The sequence below is a fragment of the Lepidochelys kempii genome, chromosome 2 (assembly GCF_965140265.1).
Source record: "Lepidochelys kempii isolate rLepKem1 chromosome 2, rLepKem1.hap2, whole genome shotgun sequence".
In the NCBI taxonomy this organism is placed as follows: domain Eukaryota; kingdom Metazoa; phylum Chordata; order Testudines; family Cheloniidae; genus Lepidochelys; species Lepidochelys kempii.
The window spans coordinates 122,588,147-122,613,123 of NC_133257.1; the positions used below are offsets into that span (position 1 = coordinate 122,588,147).

A 24,977-nucleotide genomic window follows, 5' to 3' on the forward strand; every position below is an offset into this window, starting at 1 on the left:
ATAGGTACATAATTTGCAATGCATGTCAGAATCCTTCAAGGCGAAAGATGTAATAGGTAGCATCATAGGGATAGATGCTATATAGGCTACTTTAGAAATAAATGGGAATTGAATGTCTACATTCCTGGGTGACTTTGAAAATCCCACCTGTGAAATATACTCATCGCTACTTTTGCAAAACTACCCTTTTTATTATCTTATGTTTTCTTGCATTATAATAGGTATTGGGGGAAGACATACCTTTTGTTAAATCATATCTATGGACAAAGAGGTTAATTAGTTTCTCTCAGCAACCAAAAGCCTTCCCTGTAGAAAAGAGTGAAGCAGGAGTTCAGATTAGAGCTTCACGCAATCAGTGAATTTAGAGCACACCTGCATTATGAAAACAGTCATGTGAGAGACCCAATTATAACACAATTGACCCTGAGATGGTTAAAATATAGTTTCTTCTTGTAGTGTAGATAGGAGCTCACCATGTCCAGAGCTGTAGCGGTAAAGTTCTATCTATACCAGAAGAGGGAACCATGTGATAACTTGGTCCTAAGGATGGCTGCTTTCACAAGTACTCCTTTTCTTTTTGAGGATACAGACTAACATGGCTGCTCTCTGAAACCTGCTTTCATACTGTAGATGGGGCTGAGAGACTTTTATGGCAATCTGAGGTATGGCTTAGGATGCAGCAAAGTAGTTCAATAAAGCACTGATCCATTCACTACCTCTCAGTGTTACTGCACTGAAAAAGGAGTGGCATATTGAAGTTATAATTGTCTCAGCAGATGACATTTCCTAGATCTTAATTATCAGCTGGGAGGCTTAATGGTCCAAGATGCAGTTGACTCCATCAATAACAATATTTTGCACTTATATAGCACCTTTCGTTTGAGGACCTCAAAGTGCTTTACATATATGAATTGTTTAAGCCTTCCAATACTCACACAAGTTAGGTGAGTAGTAGTATCCCTGTTTGTCAGATGGTTAAATTGAAGCACAGGGTGGTCAAGTGAATTGCTCCTAGTCAAAAGAGTAGGTCCATGGCAGAGCTGGGCATAGAATCCAGAAACCCTGACTCCTGATTCTCTGTGTATGTCACTATACTGTGCTGGACAGCTTTACCTCCCCCGGAAATACCAGGGGGATAGGTTGTTATTACTTTTATAAGATTAAAAAATAGGTGCATTGATTTTTTTTTAGTTGATGATAAAGTTTCAACTGCTATCTACAGTGCATTGCTAGAGAATTATAGTGGAATGCTAAGTCTATTATAGTTAAGGTTTAGACCAGCTTTCTTTTTAAAGCTCCACTCTTCTAAGTGCTCTAAAATCTGCATGGTTACTCAGATAAATGCTCTGCATCTTAGCCAATCAGATATCTAGAGTCTTCACTCAGCATTCCATTCAGTTTATAATACATATTCGACTCACAAGAAGGAATCGTCTGAGGTGACACAGACAAAAATATCAACTTTTAAAATTAAGAGCCCCATTTTTTACTCTCACACTGCCTTGAACTACAGATGAGTATAAAGGTGTGAATACTAATGAGCTGAGATCTAAAAAGCTGAGATTTCTTTTCTTTTCTTCCTTTCTTAAGGTATGATTGTGCCCACTGTCAATATACAGTTCCACAGGTTACCCAGTGCTGTCCCTGTGGGAATTACCAGGGGACAGGGTGACAACCAAACAACAAAGGTCCCATAATGCCTAGGCATACTAGTGAGAGGATTTTTATATTCACATTTGAGTTTTTGGCAAAATGACATTGGAGGATATAATGATGTCATTTAATTTCCTCCATGTAATGTAATAAAAGCCTGCTTTTGCTGAAAAAGATCTTTAGGAATTTATTATCATTAATTATTTGTATTACAATAGCAGCCAGAGCACCAATCAACTTTGGGATCATAATATGTTAGGCCCCATTGTACAAACACATAGTGAACAACAGTGCCTGCCCCAGAGTGCTTACAAACAAAATGACATAGATGCAGAAATTACTTTAGGGTCAGTGACTGAGCAGCAAGGCAGGGAACCCAAGCAGCACAGAAGAATGTTGGTAATCATGGAGTGGATACTTCACGTTGGGTTCAGTCTGGAACAGGGAAAAACATTGTACTTTCTGGCATTTTAAACTTCCCATAATGGAGTCATAGCAGCACCCAGGGTGACACACCCATTTTTCATACTTATGTTTGAAGCTCTTTCACCCTTTATTTGAAGAGATTGTTGGATTCTTCTGGTGAAATCACGGTGCCACTGAAATCAATGGTAAAGCTCCCATTTACGTCATTAGAGCCATGATTTCACCCCCCTCTTTCTAGCCCTCTCCCTTCCATTGCGGCACGCAAACAATGGAAAGAGTGGTAACAGAGAGAAGGGAAAAGACAGTGGTTCAAGAAGGGATGTGTGTGTTTCAAGCCTCAAAGCAGCTAATTTGCCAAGGACTGAGTGGAGGAATTCTCCTTCTCTGCAGAATTCAGCCAACCCAGATCTCTAAACTAGAATTTTCTCACATAGGTTTTTTTTAAATTATTATTTTTAAAGAGGGCTGAAAAATGTGTGATCTCCACCGTCGTGCAAGCAATGTGCAAGGTGGCTACCCCCCTTTCTTTTCATCTATGAATGGGCATCTAATGATGATGTGACATTCAATAAACTGCCTGCTTACAGGATTTTAGGTGGTCTTCACCTACAGAAATGTTATTGCAAACTGGAGCAGCTACACAGCAGGCTGGTGGCTTTAGAGCTTTTCAGAAGAAGATCCTTCCTAACAAGAAGTCTTCAAGTAAAAGATGCTCCTCCTGGTGGATAGGTGATTTTCACTCAAATCAAGAGATCTGTGATCATGTGGATCATGGAAGTGCATAGTTCATCTTCACATGAGGCCAATAGGATCATTACACAGTGACACTCCGGGTGATAAGGCAGAATTAAATCTAGATGGAAGGTTCTCATGGCAAATGCAAGGGAATAGAGAAAGAGAAAGGCCATGCACAAAGGCTTGGCTTAATCTTTCCCCAAATTCTTGCCTGGATGTCATTAGGGAAAAATATTGGTCAATACTTATGGTCTACCTTCTGAATATTAATCATAATTAGTATTCGTACTCTAATAGCATTCACAATAGGCTAAGTGTTGTCTACACACACAGACCCTGTCCCAAAGAGTTTACAATCTAAATTAATTAAAGTCTTCCACTTTGTGTCCCAAGGATAAGGGGATGGACAGCGAGTCTTGAACAATCTGTACAATTGTAGGGAAGTAGATTTCCTTCCCATCAGATATTTCTGCAATGATAGCAGCTTTACACTTGTGTCTGTCTCCACTAATAATTTCCACGGTGATAGCATCACAGGCATTTGTCGAGGAATTGTCGGTTCCATTTGATGAAGTCCCCAAGAGACACCAGGAATAATAAAGGTCTCAGATCCAATGAACCAGTCATGGCAACCTGGCCTCTGAGCAGCTAACACAACCCTGTAGACAATTAATGCCATTCACTGGCTGATATACAGTCCCTCAGTATTAATGGTGTTTCAGTCAAATACTAAGAGTGAGCAAACAGCTGTTGATTCCCATCAGTGCAATGCTTTCTCTGAAAATTGTCCTGGCTTTCCCTCCTCTTGCACAGGTTGAAAGGCCCCACTGTGACACCACTTCCTGTCCTGACTGTCTTGGTTCTCTTCTTGAACCACAGGCCCTGGCCTTCTCTCATATTCCCCTGTGCTATTTAGTCCTTCGTTCTCTGCAGGGCAGGCTGGATTAGCATCAGCATATTTTTCTTTGTAATGTTGGGTGTTGCCTGCAAAAGTCTCACAGCGGTTCAGGTTTTCCTCTTGCACTGGACTCCCCACATTCTCATCAGCTGTTCCAGTAGCTGTTGTCCCCTCTTGGGAGTTTTGACTAACATAGACAACAATTATATCGCCCTTAAAATTCATTACTTGTCCACTTGATATAAATGTAGAGTTACTGTTTCCAGTCACATTTCCTAGGGAAAGGGAGGGGGGAAAAGCATATATGCGTGATTAATATTTTCTGTCAGAATTTTGTATCATGAGATGAATATTTAGCTGAGTGAATTTGATTCCTGTTATTTTCCCTCCCAGCACCAAACCTGTCATCCAAGTGTGTCTGGCTGGGATAATAGGAAAATTTCTCCCTTTAAAACTCATCACCTGGAGGCAAGAGAGAGATCCTTTGCTATATACTCTCCCACTCCAGCTACCTGCAGCAAACCCTTCAGGATCCTGAATTTGCTCTCAAGTACACAGACCCAGATCATACTGGAAAATGCTCCACACATAATGTATGTGTAAAATGCTCATTGTCTGTCTCTCTGAATATATATCTATGTCTTAGATATTCATAGATTACCAGTCACCACAGTGATTTTCAAATGATTGAAACTATTATGCAGACAATGCAGTAAGTTTAACTAAATAAAATTTGAAAGACTTAAAAAGGTTATTACCGAGCCATGGATAACAGACTTTCTAGAGTCCAATAGTGTAGAGTGTACGGATGGGGCAATCCTAGGAGCACATGAGATTATACTCTGTGACCCAGATCCTGCAATATGCTCAGTGACTTTAATGGGGCTCTGCATGGGCACAGGGATCCACCCATGTTGAGCACATTGCAGGATCAGGGCCTGTATCACAAAATCCTACTAGAATGATAATAGAAACCTCTTTTAAAAGGTTTGGCCATGAGGTGTGCATGGCAGCCATAGGTGAGTTTACATTATGAGCTCGATCTTGCTGTCATTGAAGATAATTAATAATTTTGCCATTAACTTCAATAAGAGCAGGATGAAGCTCTGAAATTTCAAAATTCATACAAGAATTATGGAAAATGCTGGGAAGAGTTAACTTTCCCTCAGTTCAAACAAACAAAACAATAAAAACAGTTTTAGCTGAGTATTATTAGTGCTCTCTCTCTCTAAGATGTATTCTTCCTACTACAGATTACTTAATCAGTTTTTATGGACAGCTTCTAGAGATTTTTAGAAATTCATGATGTTTTATTGGCATTTTTTAATACTTTAAAATCAGCAATTTTTATAACCCTGTCACTGCAGTTACGAGGAAACCACGTACAATCACTCTTTATTAGCGATGGCCTAGCCCAGAGCAACCTGGTGTTCTCAGTAAACAGTCATGTTTGTATGCCATGACTGAATTCCAGTAAATGATGATGAATTCTTACAGGAGTACATCTATCACACAGTTTGGCGGCACTTGGACTTCTTTTTTTAAAAGGCTCACTTTAGCAATATTATTTACTTTAACTAAAAACCACTACACTACTTCTTTATTTCTTTCCAATTATCGTTGATTATCATGTGACTAAAAGTTCTCTCCTTTAAGCATTGCCTTATTTCCTGCCTGAGCTGTTTCTTAGGTGAAGGCCCAATCCAGGGTCACAATTCCCTGCCATCAACATGATGCTGATGTCACAAGTGCTGGATTTGTGGTTAGACTAATAACCTTTAGCATTTCCGTAGTGCTTCCTACATCCAAAGTACTTCATGAACATTCACCAGTGTTTATTGGTAGAACAGCAATTTTAGCTAAATTACATGAAAGTTAAATAGAAGTCAGTTAATGCTTAGCTGAATGCGATATGGGATTCTTAACTGCTTGTTAAAGATGCCAGGTTGATAGAAGAGGTGAATACTGAAATCCTCTTTCTCCAGAGAGTGGTAATGAAAGCTGTCCACTTTGCTCTACCAAATGTACATAAAACTTGGATCTAGAGGGACACTCTCCACAAGCATTCAGTCCTTTGGCAGCAACTGGCAGTCTTGGTAGAGAAACCAATCAGGATTATAGGGTTCGGTTTTTTTGTTACAATTACAATTTTTTTGTTACTGGAACTGGAAGGTGGCCACAAGCTCAGTTTGCACAAGCCACCAAGCAGCTTTCACGTGGTAATGACTGTTGGTTGCTACTGACTTGGACGGGATTTGAACTTAGAAGTAAAAGACTCTGAATCCCATTCCTAATTCTTGAGTCACTCAGGGGTGAATGCTCTGAAGAAGTTAGGCTCCTAACTTTTATTGAAATCAACAGAACTTAGGAGCCTAAATAGAAAGTTAGGAGCCGAACTCCTTTGTAGCATTCAGCCCTTAATCCTCCAGAGGGGGCATGCCTGTGATAGCAGGGGACTGGACTTGATGACCTAGGCGGTCCCCTCAAATTCCGTGTCCTAGGTTCATAAAGGGCTTCTAAAAGGTCTATTTATAGTCAATACTAGAGATGGGCATGAACAAACACTACAGGTTCAATTCCTCTGAAATTTGGAGCATTATGAATTGGCACCTGAAGGCTCAGACCCATGTAACTGAACACTTTGGTTTGCAGATTTATATTTACATGCCCAAAGTCTTTCATGATAGGGCAGTTCAACATTTTTCATTTAAATTTTGAATATTGATTAGTAAAAGAGACACATATTTCCTTGGAATTTTTGTGGCAATTTGCCCCCATTTTGAAGCCAGTTCTCTTTCACAAAGCTGACATGCCACAAACTCTCAAACAGGGGCAGTGCTGGGGGCAAGAGGGGCGGTTGTTGGAGCTATGTCCACTCCAAAATTTGCCTTAGCCCCCTACCCATAGCTACTCCTCTCAGCGCAATGGTCAAATGTTATGATAAGCAAGGGTGGCATGGTATGGTATTACCACACTTACTTCTCCGCTGCTATGGGTGGCAACACTGCCTTCAGAGCTGGGCAGCCAGAGAGCTGTGGCGGCTCATCATCAGCCCAGCTCTTAAGGGAACACCGCTGCCAGCAGTAGCGCAGAAGTAAGGATGGCAATGCCATATCATGCCACCTTTACTTCTGCAGTTCTGCGCTGTTGCTGGCAGCGGCACCACCTTCAGATCTGGGCACCTAGCCAGCAGCTGCAGCTGCTGCCAGCCACCCAGCTCTGAATGCTGATGATGTTCAGGGCTGGCCTGAGGGAAAATGGCACCAGGCAAATAGGGGGGAGGGGGCAGCTCCCCATACAGTGACCCCTCCCCCCATGACTGGGGCGCAATGGCAGCAGGAAGTGTGGGGTTGCAAAGTTTCCTGCAGCCAGGGGAGGTTCCCAGAAGTAGATCTGACCCATCCTCAGGAGTGGCTCTTGCAGGGGAAGAGGAAGTCCTGTCCCCCACAAGTCTATACAGGACTAGCAGCTGCAGCCCAACACAAATGTAAAACCCTCCAGCTGGAGAGCCCCCAGCTGTGCCCCTCCCAGGTCTGGGCCCAGTTCTTGGAGGCTAAAGGAGCCTTGGACTGACTATATGCGTGGGGGGATGTTGACCATGGAGCTCCCCTGACCAAGGCGCCCCCTCGACTATGGCGCCCTGGGCAGTCGCCCACCCCTAAGGCCAGCCCTGACGATGCTACCGATTCCTTTGCTGAAAATCACAACAATGGATGGATGGTCCTCAAGTGAAATGTCTTCTCTGCGGTAAGTAGTAGCTCAGTCTTCGTACGTGCGTTTTTTTGTTTCATAATGTATGTCAGTTTTTCACTGGTTTCTTGGAAACCTTGAGAAACACTTGCCCCACAATGTATGCTTAAGAAATTACATCTTGATTTTTGCTGCCTGTCACATGCTGTTTTTGTGCTTTATTGGTAGTGCTTTTTTTATTTTGTGCTAGTTTTGCATTAATTGGCAGTTCGTTTAGTTAAGAACCGAATTGCTTTTGCTACTTTTACAAAGACTGTGACTCATGCGGGTGCACAACAATTAGAGCAAGAGTGAACCCCCCCTCCGAAAAAAAAATCTTTAAAATGTTTCTAATTTTCTGGTTGTATGTATTTGATTGGGTTTTGATTTGGCTGGAATGGAAATATGGGCTCGATAAGCTAAGGAAAAGAGGTGTACTTAGTTCTGGTTGGTTGTTATTTATCTTGTTTCAAATAGTAGTGTGTGCACGTTGTTGCTTTGGTTTTTTTGTGTGTGCAAATGGCTAACTTAAAAATATAATACAGTATAGTCTCTGATTTAAAGAAATTAGCCATCAGTATTATTTAACCAGTAATTTCCCCCAGAAGTTTGCGTGTTTATTGTTAATATTATTAGTATTAGCTTATTTATTTATTGGCTTCCTTTTTTTTCCTATTGATTTTCTGTGAATAAATGTTGCACCAGTGAGCTGCCAGAGATGTAGTTTAAAACTGATCTGTCTGTATATATTTTTGTTCTCCTTTTGAGGGGAACATAGATAATATACACGTTTAAGTGTGTATTGTTAAACAAATAAGTGTGTGCGCCCACAAGATGTATAGGGCAGCCCTGCAATTTTCTGTCTACCACACCTCAGCCCCCACACCAGGAAGAGGTGGTGCTGCCCCTGTTCACTAACCTATGTGGTTCCACTATGTCAATTTATATTGAGACACAGTTACAAAATGCGTGTTGTACGTCTTTTTCTGTCCTAGCACTTCACAGAGGATTTCATGAATGCTTCTTATACACCCACAGCTAGTTCTGAAGCATGACTCAGAATGGAACCATTTACTAAGCCGTATTCCAGTTCACATGCACACATCGATATTCCCCTCGGAACACTGCCATTCCATAAGCAGAAAAAGAACACATGAACTGTGCATTTTGAGTCTGATTAATTAAAAATTACTATTTTAGAATTGAACAGCAGTCATATGTCGCTTCTGGTAAATAAATAACACAGTATGCACGCTCAGGTATCCCCAGCTAGCACTATAGTATGGGAAGGCACCCAGTGGTGCTGATGCAATTAAAACTACATCGAGAGAATTAAACAGCAGACCAGATTAGACATACTTTCAGTCACGTGTCAGTCCAAACTCCGCTTTACCCCTGCTCCCCAATCCCTAATCTCCCCTTCCCTTCTGCTCCCCAATATTGCTCTCTTCATTCTACTGTTGGATTTAAAGAGAGGACTAACACTTTGCTAGTGTCAAAAAGGACTTTGCCTCTAGGCATACCTCAGATGTCCCTCATTTTAGCCCCAAAGGTACCTACTTTCCAAGCAAATCATGTGTAACAGAATGAGTCATTTATACCAGAGGAATGAATCCTGCAGTATTTTACGTCTCCCATGTGGATAACATATTTTTGGGCTCTGACACATTACAGCCCACATTTGGGCCTTGGCAGGTTGACATGAATGCCTCCAGGACACTACTCTAAGGTATAATATGCATTTATAGAAGGGTGATTGCCTATGATTAATATTTGTATAACCATAGTACCCAGACCATCAAGACCAAGGTCCCATTCTGCTAGGCATCACAAAAGCATATATAAAGACAGGGTTGCTGCCCGAAAGAGATTACAGTCCAAAACTACTAATGACACATTAAAGGTGGGAAGACAGAAATATACATATATAGCTCCTGCATACACTTCCCCACCAAAAATAATGTAAATGGATCAACTGAACAACATCTGCCCCTCAGAGTCAACATAAATAGATAATTTCTTGTATCATCGTAGCAGATGTGGGTAGGGTGACCAGATGTCATGATTTTATAGGGACTTTGTCTTATATAAGTGCATTCTATTCCTTTTTTTTTTCTTGTTTGTCATTTGGATATTTAAGAATATACTAAATAACTGGGTTCCAGAATTATTAAGAAGACAGAAGTGAGTGTGTGGGCAGAACAACAGTGTGCATCAAATTATTTTAAAGTTCATTTTGACATGTTAAAAATAATAAAGAGAAAGAGTTAAAGAAACCAAAAATTGGGCCTGTCTTTATTTGTCAGTTATAATGGGGTTTAACTGAAAACTTAATGCTTCTGATTGGTGTTTAACTGAGAACTTCATGATGGGAGACATCAGTGCAATGAATTCACTTTATTCCACCATCAAAATATTTAGACAACAGCATAAACTGTCTGGGCTCTGTAGTGGGAGCCAGAGGATGGAGGTTTTCTTGCTGGGTAGAGAATAACCACTGGCACCAGCATGAAACCTCATTGGGTCTAGACTATTTCCAGAGTCCAGCGGAAAACAAATGTCCTGGCTTTTTTATCCTGGTCATTGAAAGTAGCTGCAAGGCAAATAAAAGGGAAAAAAAAAAGCTTCATTTTATTAATCTCTCCTTCCTCCAAACCATGCCCTCCACTGAGATTCAAAGTAAAAGAATACTGGGAAAGTACGAAGGATAATCCTATATGATAGTATGTAGAGCGAGCCTGCTGGAGGGATTGCTTACCTGATGCTTGTGGGAGGTCTGAATTGCTACAATTTGCCCCAGAAGTGCTTCTGCTTGTGTTCTGGTACTTTATGTCAGTACCTTCAGAGGGAGTATCTTCAGTGCCAGGATCGCTTGCTAAAGTACTCTGACCCGCAGAAGGAAAGTCCAAGCCACAGGTGCACTGTGGATAAAGTCCATTTTCCGGTGAGGCTGTGGTATAGTCAACCGCTGCACAAAGGGGTTCGCTCCACTTCCTAGGAGATTCCCTAGATGAAACCCCACAGCCCACACAGTTGTTCACTGACTCAGGGTTCACTGGGAAGTGATCTGTGTTCTTTCTCTCCGTCTCCTTCATATGACTACAGGTGCAATGGCAAGATTTCTGTAGGTATTTGTCTGAGGAGGCATGGATGCAGTCCATTCCGCATGAAGGATCAGAGCTATAGGAGCCTGCTAAATCCACCATGCTCTCAGTTCCTGTGAAGCACTGACTTAAGCTATCATTCTCCCCCACCTCCAGTGGCTCTGAAAATGGTGACACGGATTTACTGTCAGGCCGACTCGTTAAATGTAAATAACCATGGGCATGGGGAGCTCTATCTACATATTCGTCTTCCATGGGAATCTGCCTGAAGTGGTCATCCTCAGACTCTGTTGCTAAAGACAATGTTGGGATGTTCTCTCCCAATTCATAGTGGATTGTATTTGGGCTGCCTTTTCCATAGAGAGTGTGCCCATTTGGGCAACCCATGTCTTCAGAAAAAACATAGTAATCAAGGGCTAGCAAACATATTCCTTCAGAAGGCTGAGGACTCGCAGTGTTCACCATGTTTGTATTAACAAATGGCTCTCTGGGGGATTCCTAAACAAAATCCAAAAGAAAAAAATGTTTAATAAGCAGGTCATCAGAATATTATTTTTCTTAGAAGAGCAGAAATGATAGTTAGAGAATTTAATATTCTTGCATTGTAGTTGCTGACTTAGAGCAGCACCCCCTACATTTTTGACCCATAAAATGTAGTTCTGCTTGGATATGTGACAAGGATCTTACTGGACAGGTCTGCTCCTTGTGTGTATTCAGAGTCAAATCTGCTCCCGTGAGTGACAAAAATAAATTTTTAACTGGTTATTGCTCCTGTTGGCTCTAAAGAGCCAAAACAGCTAAGAAAGAGTGAGTTAGATTCTATTCTTCCGTCTGTCTCATTGACAGAATTGTTACTAAGGTCCAATCAGTCACACCTGAGCGAGCCCATTGAAGGCAATGAGGTTTGCACAGACAACACTGAGGGCAGAAGCTTTATTAATGGTGGTGATGCACGAAGAAGGAAGAATCCAGGTTGGCTTACAGGACTCAGGGTGAGCTTGCAAGGCAGAGAGTTCAAAAAACATTTACTTGTGAACTGAGCACGTGTGACCTGGAAATTGTTGAGACAATAAACACGGAAATCCATGATGCCATTTTTACAGTCACTTTTCAGAGCAACGCTACACTTTAAAGCACAAGAGGTTTTCCTCTCAACAATGGGCTGTTCTTTAAAGTTTGATGCCCAGATCTAACCTATACTAGATTTGAAATCCTCTAAATTCTAAGGGCCAAATTTTCTTGTTTGTGTGAAACTCCACTGAAGTCAATGTAGCAGTGACCATTTTCCTCAGCAGAGGATTTGACCTTAAATACTCTCCTTCATTTTTATAAAGGAAGGGCTGATTCTTCTCTTACTTACACCAGTTTTACACACCTTCAAGTCCTTTGACATGAATGGAGTCACTCCTGATTTAGATTGAAGTCAGAGAAGATTCAGGCCTTATATGTTCAGTGACCCTTCCCACAAATTCCCTCCATTTTTTCATTTGACTACTTTCTACAAGGAGTGTAAAAATGGCATTTACAGGAATTTTTCTGGGATTACCCAATGATTAAAAAGCCCTAGTACATTAGAACAACAAACAATTAACTGAGCACTTCTTAGAAAAGACACCAAAGGCTTAAAATAAAAAGGAATAGAAGGCAAATAGTCCCTAGCGTTCAGAAATGGAAAAGAATAGCTATTTATGAAGAATGCAAAGAGAGGTCCTTATCTTCTAGCTATGTAGAGTGGGGGGAAAGAATTCAAACGGTATGCCATTTGAATTCACAGATTCAATGGACCCAATTCTGCTGTCAGTTTACCTTGAGTGTCACTCTCATAGGAGTTACACTCGTGTAATTTAGAGCAAAACTTGGCTCATTGTCTACAGGAATTAAAGCCAGAATGCTATCAGTTCTCTGTCCTTTGTTGCAACTACCTGATCACCTATTAGTGTCTTTGCTTGGGTGGTACAATAGTTACTGAATGGTGGGAGAGAAATCTGTGGACTCATTTGTCTGTACTAAGTGTCGAGGCTGCCATGAGGGTCAGGAAAGGAATTAACAAAGCATAACCACAGTGAAAACTTTAGAACATTAGAGTTTACCTTCGTCCCTTTTATTTGGCTGCATACTTCATTAGCCCAGTGTTGTAGATCTGCTGTAGGGGAAACAAAATAATAGCTATAGTGTTTAGCAGGCTTTCTTAAATCAATCACAGATCAAATAATATAGTTGTCCATAATCTCCTACATTAAATTAAACCTAACTGTCCAGATTGTTTTTATTGACTCTGCTCAAAAGACCAAGCGGCTGTCTAGCTGAGCATTCATTATAACTTGAATTGGATACATCCTTATGGAACAAATGTCTATAAGGTCCTAAAATAGAATGTGGTTAAGCTATGTTCCACATCAAATGGGACTTTATTCCTGGTCACATGTCAACGAGTATGACTGGCCTCAGATCGACCCAGTTGCAACCATACAATTGGTTAGTCTATTTCAAGAGGTGTCACATGAATGGCCCAAATAGCAATGAGGAGACCAAAGGAGGAACCCCCTCCCACGCCCGCATACACACCCCGAAACCACCATAGGATGGCAGTTTTGAATATAGTCTCTTCCGCTTAATCGGAATGTGTTTAATTGGGAAATGTACTAAATTAAAACATCTCTGAAGGAAAAGGTTTAAACTCAGTGAGGCTTTATAACAGTGACTGCTGCTTTATGGGGACAGTAATGATAGTTTATGGGGATTTTGTAGTGCTAGGCCATGTGTGCTTTTTAATATCATGCTGGTTCTCCGTGTTTGTAGAACAACTGGAACATATATCAAGTAGGTAGCCACTGCCTGGTCTTGGCCATTAGTTTGTTCCATTCAGGCCAAGTACACACACCTAGTATACACTCCACTGTAGATACTGGCCTGCAGAAACTGGGAGGAGGCACTAACCTGATGGGGCTCTGCAGAGCCCAGACAGCAGTATTGCTATTTAATTGGTATCATCTGTCAGTCTGGAATTTCTCTTAAAGGGCATGAAGGGCCACTCACTGGAAGGGGCTGCAGAGTGATGGAAATCCAGATTAAGAGGATTCCACTATAACCTCCGCTGAATCGAAAATGTTTGGTTACCCTTAGGGTGACAGGAATTTAGTGTGGAAGTGGTAGCCATCTTATAAAAAGCTATTTAAAAGTTTATTTAAACAATGCAGGAGAAGAATGGCACAAAAAAACCCAGGCAGGTGGGGCTGAGGAAATGAAAGGGGAAAAGGACAGATGAGAAAAAGATTTCCATGAGGAGGAAGTCAATGCAAAAGGAGTAATAACAGTTTGCTCAAATCAACTAATGCATAGAGGTTAAAATGAGTTTCTGCAGACGCATCAACATCCATGCAGCAATCGCTGCAGCATTTCCCCCATGTTAATAATATTTAATGCCATTGATAATACATGAAAATCACATTTCTCCACTATTACAGAAATAGTGTATCAAAATGTTGACCCTAGTCCAAACAATAGGCTTGATCACATTCTCAGATATGTGACTGTACTAGTGGCATGCCGTGACAGTTTTAGTAAGGCAGTCCAAAATTGCATCTTCCATTCAGCGTGACCTCACTCATATGGTGTGTGTGAGGTTACATTGTGCAGAAGACACCATTTTGTTTTACAAAATTGAATCCTCCTTGGGGTCTGAACAGAATAGTCCTGGGGGCAGATCTGGTCCACATGCTGCCAGTTGGATAAAGCACAGCTGTCAGGCATGCAGGCCACACAATACATGCCTTGCATGCATAAACAGCACTCCACTGGACTGTACATTAGCTAAGATCTAATTTTGACAAACCAGTTACTGCACAATAGCTGATTTGACAGGGTACCAGAGCGATAAGCCTAATACATTTCTGTACTAGAGAAAAGGAATCCAAAGTCCTGCTTTGTGCCAGCTAAAATACATAAACTGTAGAGCATATAGTTTTCCAACCAATGCATGTGTTTTTAACCTGATGAGTCCCACTAAATTCAAATCACACAGTTTAAACCTCTACCCATAAAAATACAGATTTCACATTAAGTTGAATTCCTAAAAATCATTAGCCATAATGTACCTGTCAGTGCTTTCCCCTTATTTTTGTAACATACAATAAGTATGATAATGCTGGTTAATATCACAAAGAGGACTGGAACAGTCAGAACATACAAGATCTTGTTTGTTTCTGTAGGATGAAAAGAAAAATCACATCAGTGTGCAGCTTATACTTAGCAATGATACGATCCTTGCTTACTTTTCTTACTTGGATGCAGTAAGATGTTTCCATTGGAACTTAGATTTCTAAAATAACCCCGATAGCTTTATAACACATTATGTTGAGTAACAAGGAGCCTGATCAAGCCCATGCTTTACAATACTATCTTTAAAAGAACTACTGATTTAAATGCTGAAGACAGACCAATACAGGCATGCCCAAATTTTGCTGAGTTGAAGGGTTCATGTGTAAGCTGCCAGGAGCCCAAGAGCTATACTTGATTTGCTTGAAAAGGCTCTGAAAGTAGTCCCTATGAGCTACACAGGCCCCAGCATGCCAGACAGCCTTCGGTTCAGAGCATGATGGCTCACTGCATGCTGAAACACGTAGTCTCGCTGGGGCAGCACATCCACATTAAAGATAAAAAGGGCAATGGGCCTCATTATCAGACATCAAGGGCTGCCTTTGACTGACACTGTATCCATCACTAGCAACAGTGCACAGACAGAAGTTGTTGCTTTTTTTAAAAATAGTTAAAAATGAGAAGAATGCAAAAAAGTCAGAACTGCAACTGTGATGGTAGTTAATAGGTATTATAACAACAATCTCATCTGGTACGTAATTTCAATAAAAAGTATAAAGCTGTATACAGTACTGAACATAGACTGTAGTTGTGATTTCTCACAAGGAGCTTCAATTCAGAATGGCATAAAATAATCTTTAATACCAAAATATTTTGAGGCGGATTTTCAAAAAAGGCTCAGAATTGGCCCAACTGCTTTCTTTAAAGCCAGCTTCAGTGGGAACAGAGTTATGCCAGCACTGAGCCCTTTTGAAAATCCTACCCTATACTTTCTGATGGATAATTATGTATGATGAAATATACCATCTTGTGGTTGTACAGACATCGTAGTCTCCACGCAAACTGCATCTGACCGATCAGTCCCAGGAGCTCCTTCTGCAGTTCCCAAAGCTGTGCAGCTACAAAAATAAAGAAAAAAAAATGCTGGATGATCATGTAGAGAGCTGGCAGTGACACCCACATTTAGGTTGCCTAACACTTTCCATTATAAGAGATTCTCGGAGCCTTTAATTTTTAATAATCTCTACCACCTCCATTGTTTTCCTTTGAAATTTGGCAGGCAGAAAGCCCTCAACATAAAGATTTTCTTTGTCCCATAAAATTCTATTGAGGTTTTGTGGATTTATAAACTGTTAACAGCCACTATGGCTTTTCCTCGGCTTGTGTTCCTCAGGAAAATTGTGTCAGCTTGCCAAAATAAAAGGAACATTCTAAAGTGCCAGGCCCCAGCCTCAACGTGATCCTGCACTGGGAACATGTGGGAGCTGCTGGAGCAGCTATAGTGACGGGAAGGGGTGAAAGCCAATGTAGGCTCACCACTTTTGACTCCACACACTGGACTTGGTGCATGGCTCTGGTATCCCAACTCCCTTTCCAGTACCCAGGGCCAGGAGGAGTGGGAGTAGGAGAACTGAGGCCAGGCTCCTCCCAGCACATGGCCTCAGCAGCCCATTTCCCCCCTCTTGAGCACCACCTGGGGCACAAGCCTCCTACTTCTGAGGCAGGGGAAAGAAAGAGAGAGTCAGGCTAGGCCAGGCTTCCCCTGACCACTCCCGGACTCAGTACTTGGTGTCAGTGGCCGATTCCCCCCTCTGTGAGAATAGCCTTCTCCTGCTGCTCGCTAATAGAGTTAGTCCTGTAACTCAAGTAGTAGCAGTCAGTGTTGAAGGTTCAGGGTTCAAAGGCTGTTGATCACATGTTATGGGGGATTGTTACAGTTGTACATAGCTGAATTCGTTATTTTTCTTTTTTAAAAATTAGGAAATTACATATTTAAAAATTAGATTACAAGAGCCTTACTTAGGGTGCAAAGTCAAACACTCAAAAGGTAGGAAATGCCAGATTTACATTTGCCTGTGGAGCATTAATTCAGCCCCCTTGTGCATATGAATTATGATACCCTCTTTAATTGCATGATCACATACTATATTTTCCACAGGATCCAGGCCTCACTCAGTGCACAGGTTAGATGAACAAGGGGGACAGAATTAAGGATGCACAGACAAATGCAAATCTGGCATTTCCTATCTTTTGGGTGCTACACTTTGCAGTCTAAACATAATTCTTTTAATGTAGGGTTTTTTTTGTATGTATTGCAGTGTGTGTTACGTAATGGTATGATCACATACATATCCATCTAAAGGGCACTATCTGCTTTCACTTCGTATTGTGGTCATTACGAAAGGCTGCCCTATTTGCTCTATAGTTTTAAATTTGTATTTCTAATTTATATTTCAAACACATAGCATCTTCACTAGTTTGGTCCCTGTTATGGTAAAGCAAGTCTCTTTGTTATATTATATTTTGCTTAATTGAGTAGCATATCCCAGAAAGGGGCCACCCACTGAATTGCTTTATGTCTACCAAACCCACAGGCACAGAGAAGAGGGTATTGGGAATGCAGGTGATGCTATGTGCAGCTGAACTGCTTCATCTTTATGAGAGGTTAAATCTGAAGAAGAGAACAAGCAATGAATGGGGAAAAAAAGACAGAGAACAAACAGAAGGCTGCAGAGAAGGAAGGATGGGCCAGACAACTCACAGGAGGTATAACAGTAGCCACTGTAGTCAGTGGACACTGCTCCTGCTGTGTGATAGTGTTGGTCTTTATGACCTAGATTCATGTCAGGTGACAGGAAACGAACATCCATTTCTTATCATAGCTTGTGTGTGTTCATGTCCTTATTAGATCAAAACAGATGAAAACAGGAGGAGAAATGAGGAACAGGGGAGACAAAGAGAGAGAAAAGCAGAATTAGGAAACAAGAGAGAAGAGAAAGAGAGAGTGCAAGCGAAAGAAAAATAGAGACAGAAAACTCCTCCTCCATGAAACAACCCCCTGTCAGACAGAAAAAAGTGCTCTCAAAAAAGCCATCACAGGCACAAGGAAGTGGCAAGAACAAGAGGGAAGAAAGAGCTGAATCAGGACCAAGGTGAGAAATGTATAAAAAGTGACCAAGGGCAAGAAGAGGGGCACGAACTGACCAGAATGCTCTAGCTCAACAGTTTTGTTGCAATTCACTTCCCTTGCTTTTCCCGGGTGAGGATCAAGCTCTGATGTGAGAATTCCCATATTTAAATCTGCTCTGCCAAAGCTGCTGATCAGTGTGCTACAAAGAGAGAAGCTCCCTGACAGTCCGTTGAATGTTCCGTACTTCAGCTGAAAAATCAATTTGTCCAGGCCTCTTACAGCTTTGTGGTTATCTCACAGTTGTGTTATAGGAGAGGTGCACTTACTTGGTCCAGGATTTACACTCATCGGTGGATGAAAAGATGTCTGAAAAGTACCCCCAACGGCATGGTGCACACACCGTATCCTTGTCTCGTTGCACTGTGGTAGAGGAAACAAACAGCATAACTGAGCAACTGTAATTTCACCTCAGACTTGGAGAAGATTTTTCCCCCCTGAAAATCCTTCCATGATGAGGGAGATCTTACATTATATTAAAGGAGGCAACTGGAGTTAAATCTGAGCAGAAAGTAGTGGTAAATGAGGTCTGTATAGAGTCAAAACAAGAAACAAAGAAATGACAGGAGCTATTTGCACAGCTCTGGTGAAAAAACAGTGGGAGGAGCTAACTCCATTGTAACTACCAGTCTTGTGTTAAAAGAAAAGGAGTACTAGTGGCACCTTAGAGACTAATCAATTTAGTTGAGCATAAGCTTTTGTGAACAACAGCTCACTTCATTGGATGCATTCAGTGGAATGTCTTGTGTTAATGCAGTTACATTATGTCAGTTACTTATACCACCACTATTACAGAGCCACAGTGGGGACTCCATAATTATGATGGGTGTTCACAATACCAGCTATTGTGGAGAAGAAATCATTGTGTTGAGTCCAGATGCAGCACTTACTTCTCCAGCAGTCAGTCCTGTACCATTTTTATGTTGTTCCCGCCACTTGGAATGGTCTCCTTTCTTACCAATGTCCAGTATAAACCTGATTTTGACCCCCTCTGATTTCCACTCCCGAAAAGCAAACGAACAAACCAACCAACCCACCTCCTTTTAGCCTGAAATTTCACAGCTAGTCTGATGTCAGAGGTGATTTGTTTTTGTCACATCTGAAGTAAATCCATAAAACTGCTTGAGTTGTAATACATACATAACTACTACTCTGTTAATTTTCAAAAGGTGTTCATAATTTTTACCTTTGCCTAATGCTATAAAATTGAACTTAGCATGGTTCATTCAGTTCAACTTAACCTGAACACTGAGATCACAATGAGAGCATATGCGTGGGGTTGCTTTTGTGAATATTGGAGTTACAATTTTTAAAGTTAATCAGAGTCAAATTCCTTAGCGTTCAGAGTGCAGTGAAGTCTCCCATGACAATTATAGAATTCATGATAAAACTTGCCAGGTCCACTTCAATGAAGAGATTTTAGTCAAAATAAAAATTCTCAAGTTTCTTCCTTATTTTGGGGAAGTTCTATGGCCTGTGTTATGCAGGAGGTTACAAGAAATTATCACAATGGTCCCTCTGACCTTGGAATCTCTGACTGTATGAAAGGCAGCCTTCAAAACATAAACAGATTGTGACGGTTGTACGTCAGTTATTATACCTACAACACACCTCTCCCACTCACATTGGCCTGAGATCCCAATCAACCCTCTCTTTAAAGGCTGGGACTCCATTCCTCTAGATATCCACTCTACATATCTTACCAGGATGCTGAACGCCAAATCCTAGAGCACATTTTGTATTTCGCAGACAGTAATCACAGTCTTCGTTACAGTGGTATCCCAGTGTACATGCACATTGTCGCTGGAACGTGCTATTTCCTGGATTCACTTCTATTAAACCTTTCCCTAAATGAGAAAGCAGATGAAAGTAAAAATCTCTCCTTCAACATGATTTGGGATGGCCAGCCTCACTCCCCCATGTCCATACTGCTTGTGTGTCAGATGCAGAATTATTCTTCTTAGGCATCACATTAATATTTGAAGAGCATGGTAGACACCTGGTTTGTATGAGAAGCCTCACTGTTTAGAATCATAAAGTGACATCATTTTTATTGACTTCAGTTGGAGCTGAATTGAGCCTTTACACTGGGGAAACAAACAGACTCAAGAATTGTGTACACCTTATGCTGGGAAGGAGCAGGAGGAAGAATCTCTATGTGCTCACCCATAATACCCTAGTGCACTGCATTGAAGATTCACTAGTGGTGGCATAAGGATTATGGTTGAGATTTTCAAAAGAGCCTTGGGGGATTGAAATTTACTGGGAGTTGGGCATGCATCTAACTCTCTTAAGGTCCTTTGAAAATCCCTCTCTCAATTATTATTTTGGTGAACTAAATCATAGAATATCAGGGTTGGAAGGGACCTGAGGAGGTCATCTAGTCCAACCCCCTGCTCAATGCAGGACCAATCCCCAATTTTTGCCCCAAATCCCTAAATGGCCCCCTGAAGGATTGAACTCACAATCCTGGGTTTAGCAGGCCAATGCTCAAACCACTGAGCTATCCCCCCCGATCATAAGTTCTAGATCAGGGGTAGTCAATTATTTTTGTCAAGGTCCAATTTTCTTGATCAATGTATAGTCAAGGTCCAGACTCTAGAGAAAATAATAAAAAAAACCCCGATAATGATAATAAGTAGTAAATAAAAAGATTTCAGGGTGTGTTCAAAAGTGTCTGGTGGTCGGGATTTGCGCCGTAGTCTGCCTATTGACTACCCCTGTTCTACTCACCCATCCTCGCACTTCAATTGTTTGGACTCAAAGGTACGAAATGCCTCAGTATGAACAACTCACCCTCATCACATATTTTGTGTAGTAAACATTTGTCTTCTTCATTCCAGACATCCATATATTCGTTTGGGCCGCAAGACTTGCACACAGTCTCAGAAGTGGCAGTGCATTTGGCAGATACGTACTTTCCTGAACAAAGAGGAAAAAAAACACGGTCACTTATCACTCACTGATGCTCTCTAAAGATAATAGACCAAATTTAGCCCATGTGTTACTCGACTGATGCCACTGAATTTAGGAAGGTTTTTGCCTATTGTCATCCCAGTTCCTCACTCTGGCCTCAATTTAGCAAGGCATTTAAGCACCTGAGTGACTTTAAGCACACGAATAGTCTCACTGAAATCAGTGAGAGTCATATCACTGTGTGTCTCCAGCACTGAAAAAATCTCAAACAAACCAGGTATCTTGTGCATCTTTTGTTGAAGTCAGTGGTATAGGCTGGTGACTATGCACATGCTTTCAATTATGCATATTCTTAAAGCTTTGCTAGGAGCTGTGCAAATAGACTCATGGACAGGGCCAATCAGAGGGGGAGCCAGGAGAGCCATTTGGCCTGGGCCTCAAGCTCAAAGGGGGCCTCAAATTTAGACACTTGTTAATTTTTTGGCATTTGATAAGTTTCGCAACTTGTTTTTATGTGCATCCCTATCGGACCAGAAAAGCATTTGTTAAAAATATATATATATATATTCAAATTATGTCTCACTCTTTTTTTGGTGCCGTATTTTGTTTTCACGTGTCATCATTTTTTATTTTTATTATGGCTAGGGGACTCAAAAGCTGGAAGTGGCCCAGGCCGCTCTGGGCTTCTGAGAGGGCCTACTCATGGACTAAAAAAGGCAAAATGACTTAGTGACCCCATACTAATATCATAAAGAAGATTTTCATTTTTAAAAAATAAGAGCACTAGAATATATTTACCTGGCTCACACTTTGTGCAGCACCGTCCAGAATACTCATAGTGTTTCTCACTCTCACAAGCTGGAGAGATTTGTAGTGATAACTGGGAAACAGAATGAGAAAAACAATACCTTGAGAGTTATTCATGAAATAGTTTTAGAAAAATCCTACTCATGCTTCTGATAAGTGGAAGGAAAGCTCCACTAATTAGTTACAACACTTCACATTGCAAAATAGTCAATATTACGCAGCACAGACAACGTACGTTTCATTATCAAAAGTCCTTTGCAGACAAATTAAGTAATAAACTTGATAATATCTACTCATGCAGAGCTTGACAGCCATGTGAGAAATAAATATTGTAACATGATTGTGCAATTTATTATGCATTTTTGACCTCTTCTCTTACCCAGTAACCCATCTCCCCCAGCACTGTATGCTCACATTTGAACCCCATGAACAGCTTCAAATAAGCATTATTTTAATAAACAAAAAGCAAACAAACAAATAAAAAGCAACTGAACAGAAATACTTCCTCTTTCTCCACCAAAATGAACCCAGCCCAAGACTCAGGTCTAGCTAGGTTTAATACTGTATCAGTGACAGGTTTAAAGTCCAACATTTGGCAACCTGGCGGAGAGCCAGAAACAAGTGATTTAAACCACTGAAAAGGAGAAGTTCCCAGCTTCCCACTGAGATACACAACATGGCTTCAGAGGAGCCTTAATTACAATGAAATTAAGCAAAAATTATAGCATCCATAAAAAATGTGTCATGTAAGAAGCATATAGAGAGTACACAGCAGTGTGGGTATCTTGTTTTTATCAGCACAGAGAATGACTTGCACAACTCACTCCTACCTTTGCCACCCGAGAGTAAAGCAGCCATCCCTTCGTTAATTATTGCTTTTATAATGTTTAAGACATTTCAAAAACCTTATTTATAGTGATTGATTCTTCATTGTACTTGGATGTAGCTGCTGAAATATTGTTTATAGAGCACTGGAATATTTCTTTGAGGAAAGCATGTTGGCATTCCTGCTGCTGGCAATGTAATTCTTTCGATATATAGCATGTTATAAAAGCACCCTGTGCTCAGCTAGAGTGAAATTTATATCAGGTTCCATTCCCCTGCTCACGTCTCTCCTTTTGTTTCCTCCTTTTGTTCCCTTTCCTCCTTTCTAGTCTCCGGTGCTTTGATATCCTTCTCCCACTCTGACCTTGCACCATCTGACCTTGTGGGTCTTGTTGCTTGGAATTGTCTTCTTTCCTTTTGTGCCAGTTTTTGTCGTTCTCTTGCTGAAAGGACACTTATTTCCATATGACCCACTTGTTTTGAGTTTGAACCATGCTCTAGGGCATTATTTCTGTGTCTTTAAACTGTATGAGCTGCATCTGAATTGGACTGTAAGATCCTTAGGTCAAAGACAATGTCTTTGTGTATGCTTGTATGGGGCTGAATGCCACTAGTGTCTGATGCCACCAATAATAAATAATAATAATCCTGAGGCAAATTAAGGGTCCAGTCCTGCAAACATAGTTCCTTTGTCTCATTGTTCCCTTGTGCTCCCCTGTTGTCTCTGAGGTTTTACTTAGATTGTAAGCTCTTTGGGGCAGAAATAATCTTTTCTGTTCTGTTTGTACAGCGCCTAGCACAAATGGGTCCTAGGCCATGACCAGAGCTCCTACCGCAATATAAATGAATAATAATAATTATAGTTCTTACTATTTGCACCCCCATGATACTTTCCCCCTGAATAATTAGCATTCAGGGCTGTGTACGTTCCTGGCAAGGTGTTAGCTAGACCCATGAATGTAGTAAAACAGGCCTGGCCAGCCTAGTTGCTGAATGACAGTGCGGTTAACTATCTTGTGGACAATGTTCTAGCATGTTCTTGCAATCTATTGAATTTCTGGCATTACGTTAAAATGGTTGTATTTGGTAAAAGGCCAAGCTATCACCAGCTAAGGATTGTGACTTCACTGCAGGATCGTGCAAGAGATGAAGGCTGTGATGAATAAATTCTTATTCACAACCATCTGTGAACGTGGCATACAACTGGTCGAGTCACTTGGGTTTTGTGCAAAAAGTTCTTTTCTTCCTTGTTTGTTCCAGTTTGAAAGTTCCTCTTTTGATGGGAGACTTAAAATTACTGAAATGCTAAACAAGGACAAAGTCTTTAATTTTAAGGAAGGATATGGAAATTTATTTTAGAACATAGAGCCAAAGGGTGGGGAATCATTTTTTTAAAATAAAACAGCATGAATGGACAGGCAACCTATACAGATAACTCTTCAGTGGTTCCTCTTATATTTGGAATCAACAGGAAGAGCTGGTTATTTAGTTACCTGTTCTAAAACAGGGGAGCTATACATAACACAGGTGCTATTGTTACATTTACAGTATATTCTCACCACAGCTATTTATCTATCTATATACACGCATTGTGACAATCAACACTCCTTTTTATGGTGGGGTCCTAGTATTTAAAAAGCCTTGCTGTTATCTTTTCTTATTTACACTTCCAGTGAGGTAAACAGTAAAATCACACCAAATTTCTTACATGCACCTCAAATCAAACGGAAACCTAGCCACATAATGGGGTGTGAGTGTGAACTGTGTCCTAGGCTAGAAGGGACTCTGGATCGGTATCAGATTATGCCATAAGCCAGTGGTTCTCAAAGCCAGTCCACTGCTGGTTCAGGGAAAGCCTCTGGCGGGCCGGACCGGTTTGTTTACCTGCCGCATCTGCAGGTTCGGCCGATCGCAGCTCCCACTGGCAGCAGTTCGCCGCTCCAGGCCAATGGGGGCTGCGGGAGGCGGAGTGGGCCAAGGAATGTGCTGGCCGCCCTTCCCGCAGCCCCCATTGGCCTGGAGTGGCGAACCGTGGCCAGTGGGAGCCGCGATTGGCCAAACCTGAGGACACGGCAGGTAAACAAACCGCTCTGGCCTGGCAGGGGCTTTCGCTGAACAAGCGGCAGACCGGCTTTGAGAACCACTGCCATAGAGCATGTAATTTGGGGTGCAAGAGAAGATAAAAAGCTAAATGAGTGCAGCTGGGGAAAGGAGCTTTTATTTTAGATTGTGTTTGGGAAGTCTTAGTCCTTGCTATCTCCAGGTAAGGAGAACTTCTATTTGTGAGGCAGCTATACTTTCAAACTGACAGAAGACTTTGTATAGAAGTCTTCCCTGTCAAACTGGGGGGTTAGAACCTTTTTATTTTTTTTAATGGGTTGGATATTGAAATCTGTATTTGTAAGGGGTACCTTTTGTGAGCAATCCCAGTGCAGACAATGGAGCTACTCACGGAAGGGTCTGCAGAAGGATTGTACCTGAGCACCAACCTGCACATAAGCTTTTTTTGCCTGTGGGAATCAAGCTACTTTACTTATATGGCCCTATCGGTGTTGTACCTGACCACCTCACAGTTTTAATGGATTTATCCTCATAACACCCA

The 24,977-nt window shown here is 41.2% G+C and overlaps 1 protein-coding gene across 1 annotated transcript; it reads right to left on the reverse strand.

Moving 5' to 3' along the window:
* Positions 1 to 1,874: 1,874 nt before the first annotated feature.
* Positions 1,875 to 21,941, reverse strand: TNFRSF11A (TNF receptor superfamily member 11a). The gene is made up of 10 exons (XM_073329637.1): positions 21,930 to 21,941; positions 21,542 to 21,623; positions 20,624 to 20,749; positions 19,531 to 19,674; positions 18,097 to 18,190; positions 15,664 to 15,758; positions 14,640 to 14,747; positions 12,636 to 12,688; positions 10,200 to 11,043; positions 1,875 to 3,987 (listed from the first exon to the last, which is right to left on the reverse strand). The coding sequence occupies exons 1-10, from the start codon at positions 21,939 to 21,941 to the stop codon at positions 3,575 to 3,577; spliced, it is 1,971 nt and encodes a 656-aa protein (XP_073185738.1). The 3' UTR covers positions 1,875 to 3,574.
* Positions 21,942 to 24,977: the final 3,036 nt, after the last annotated feature.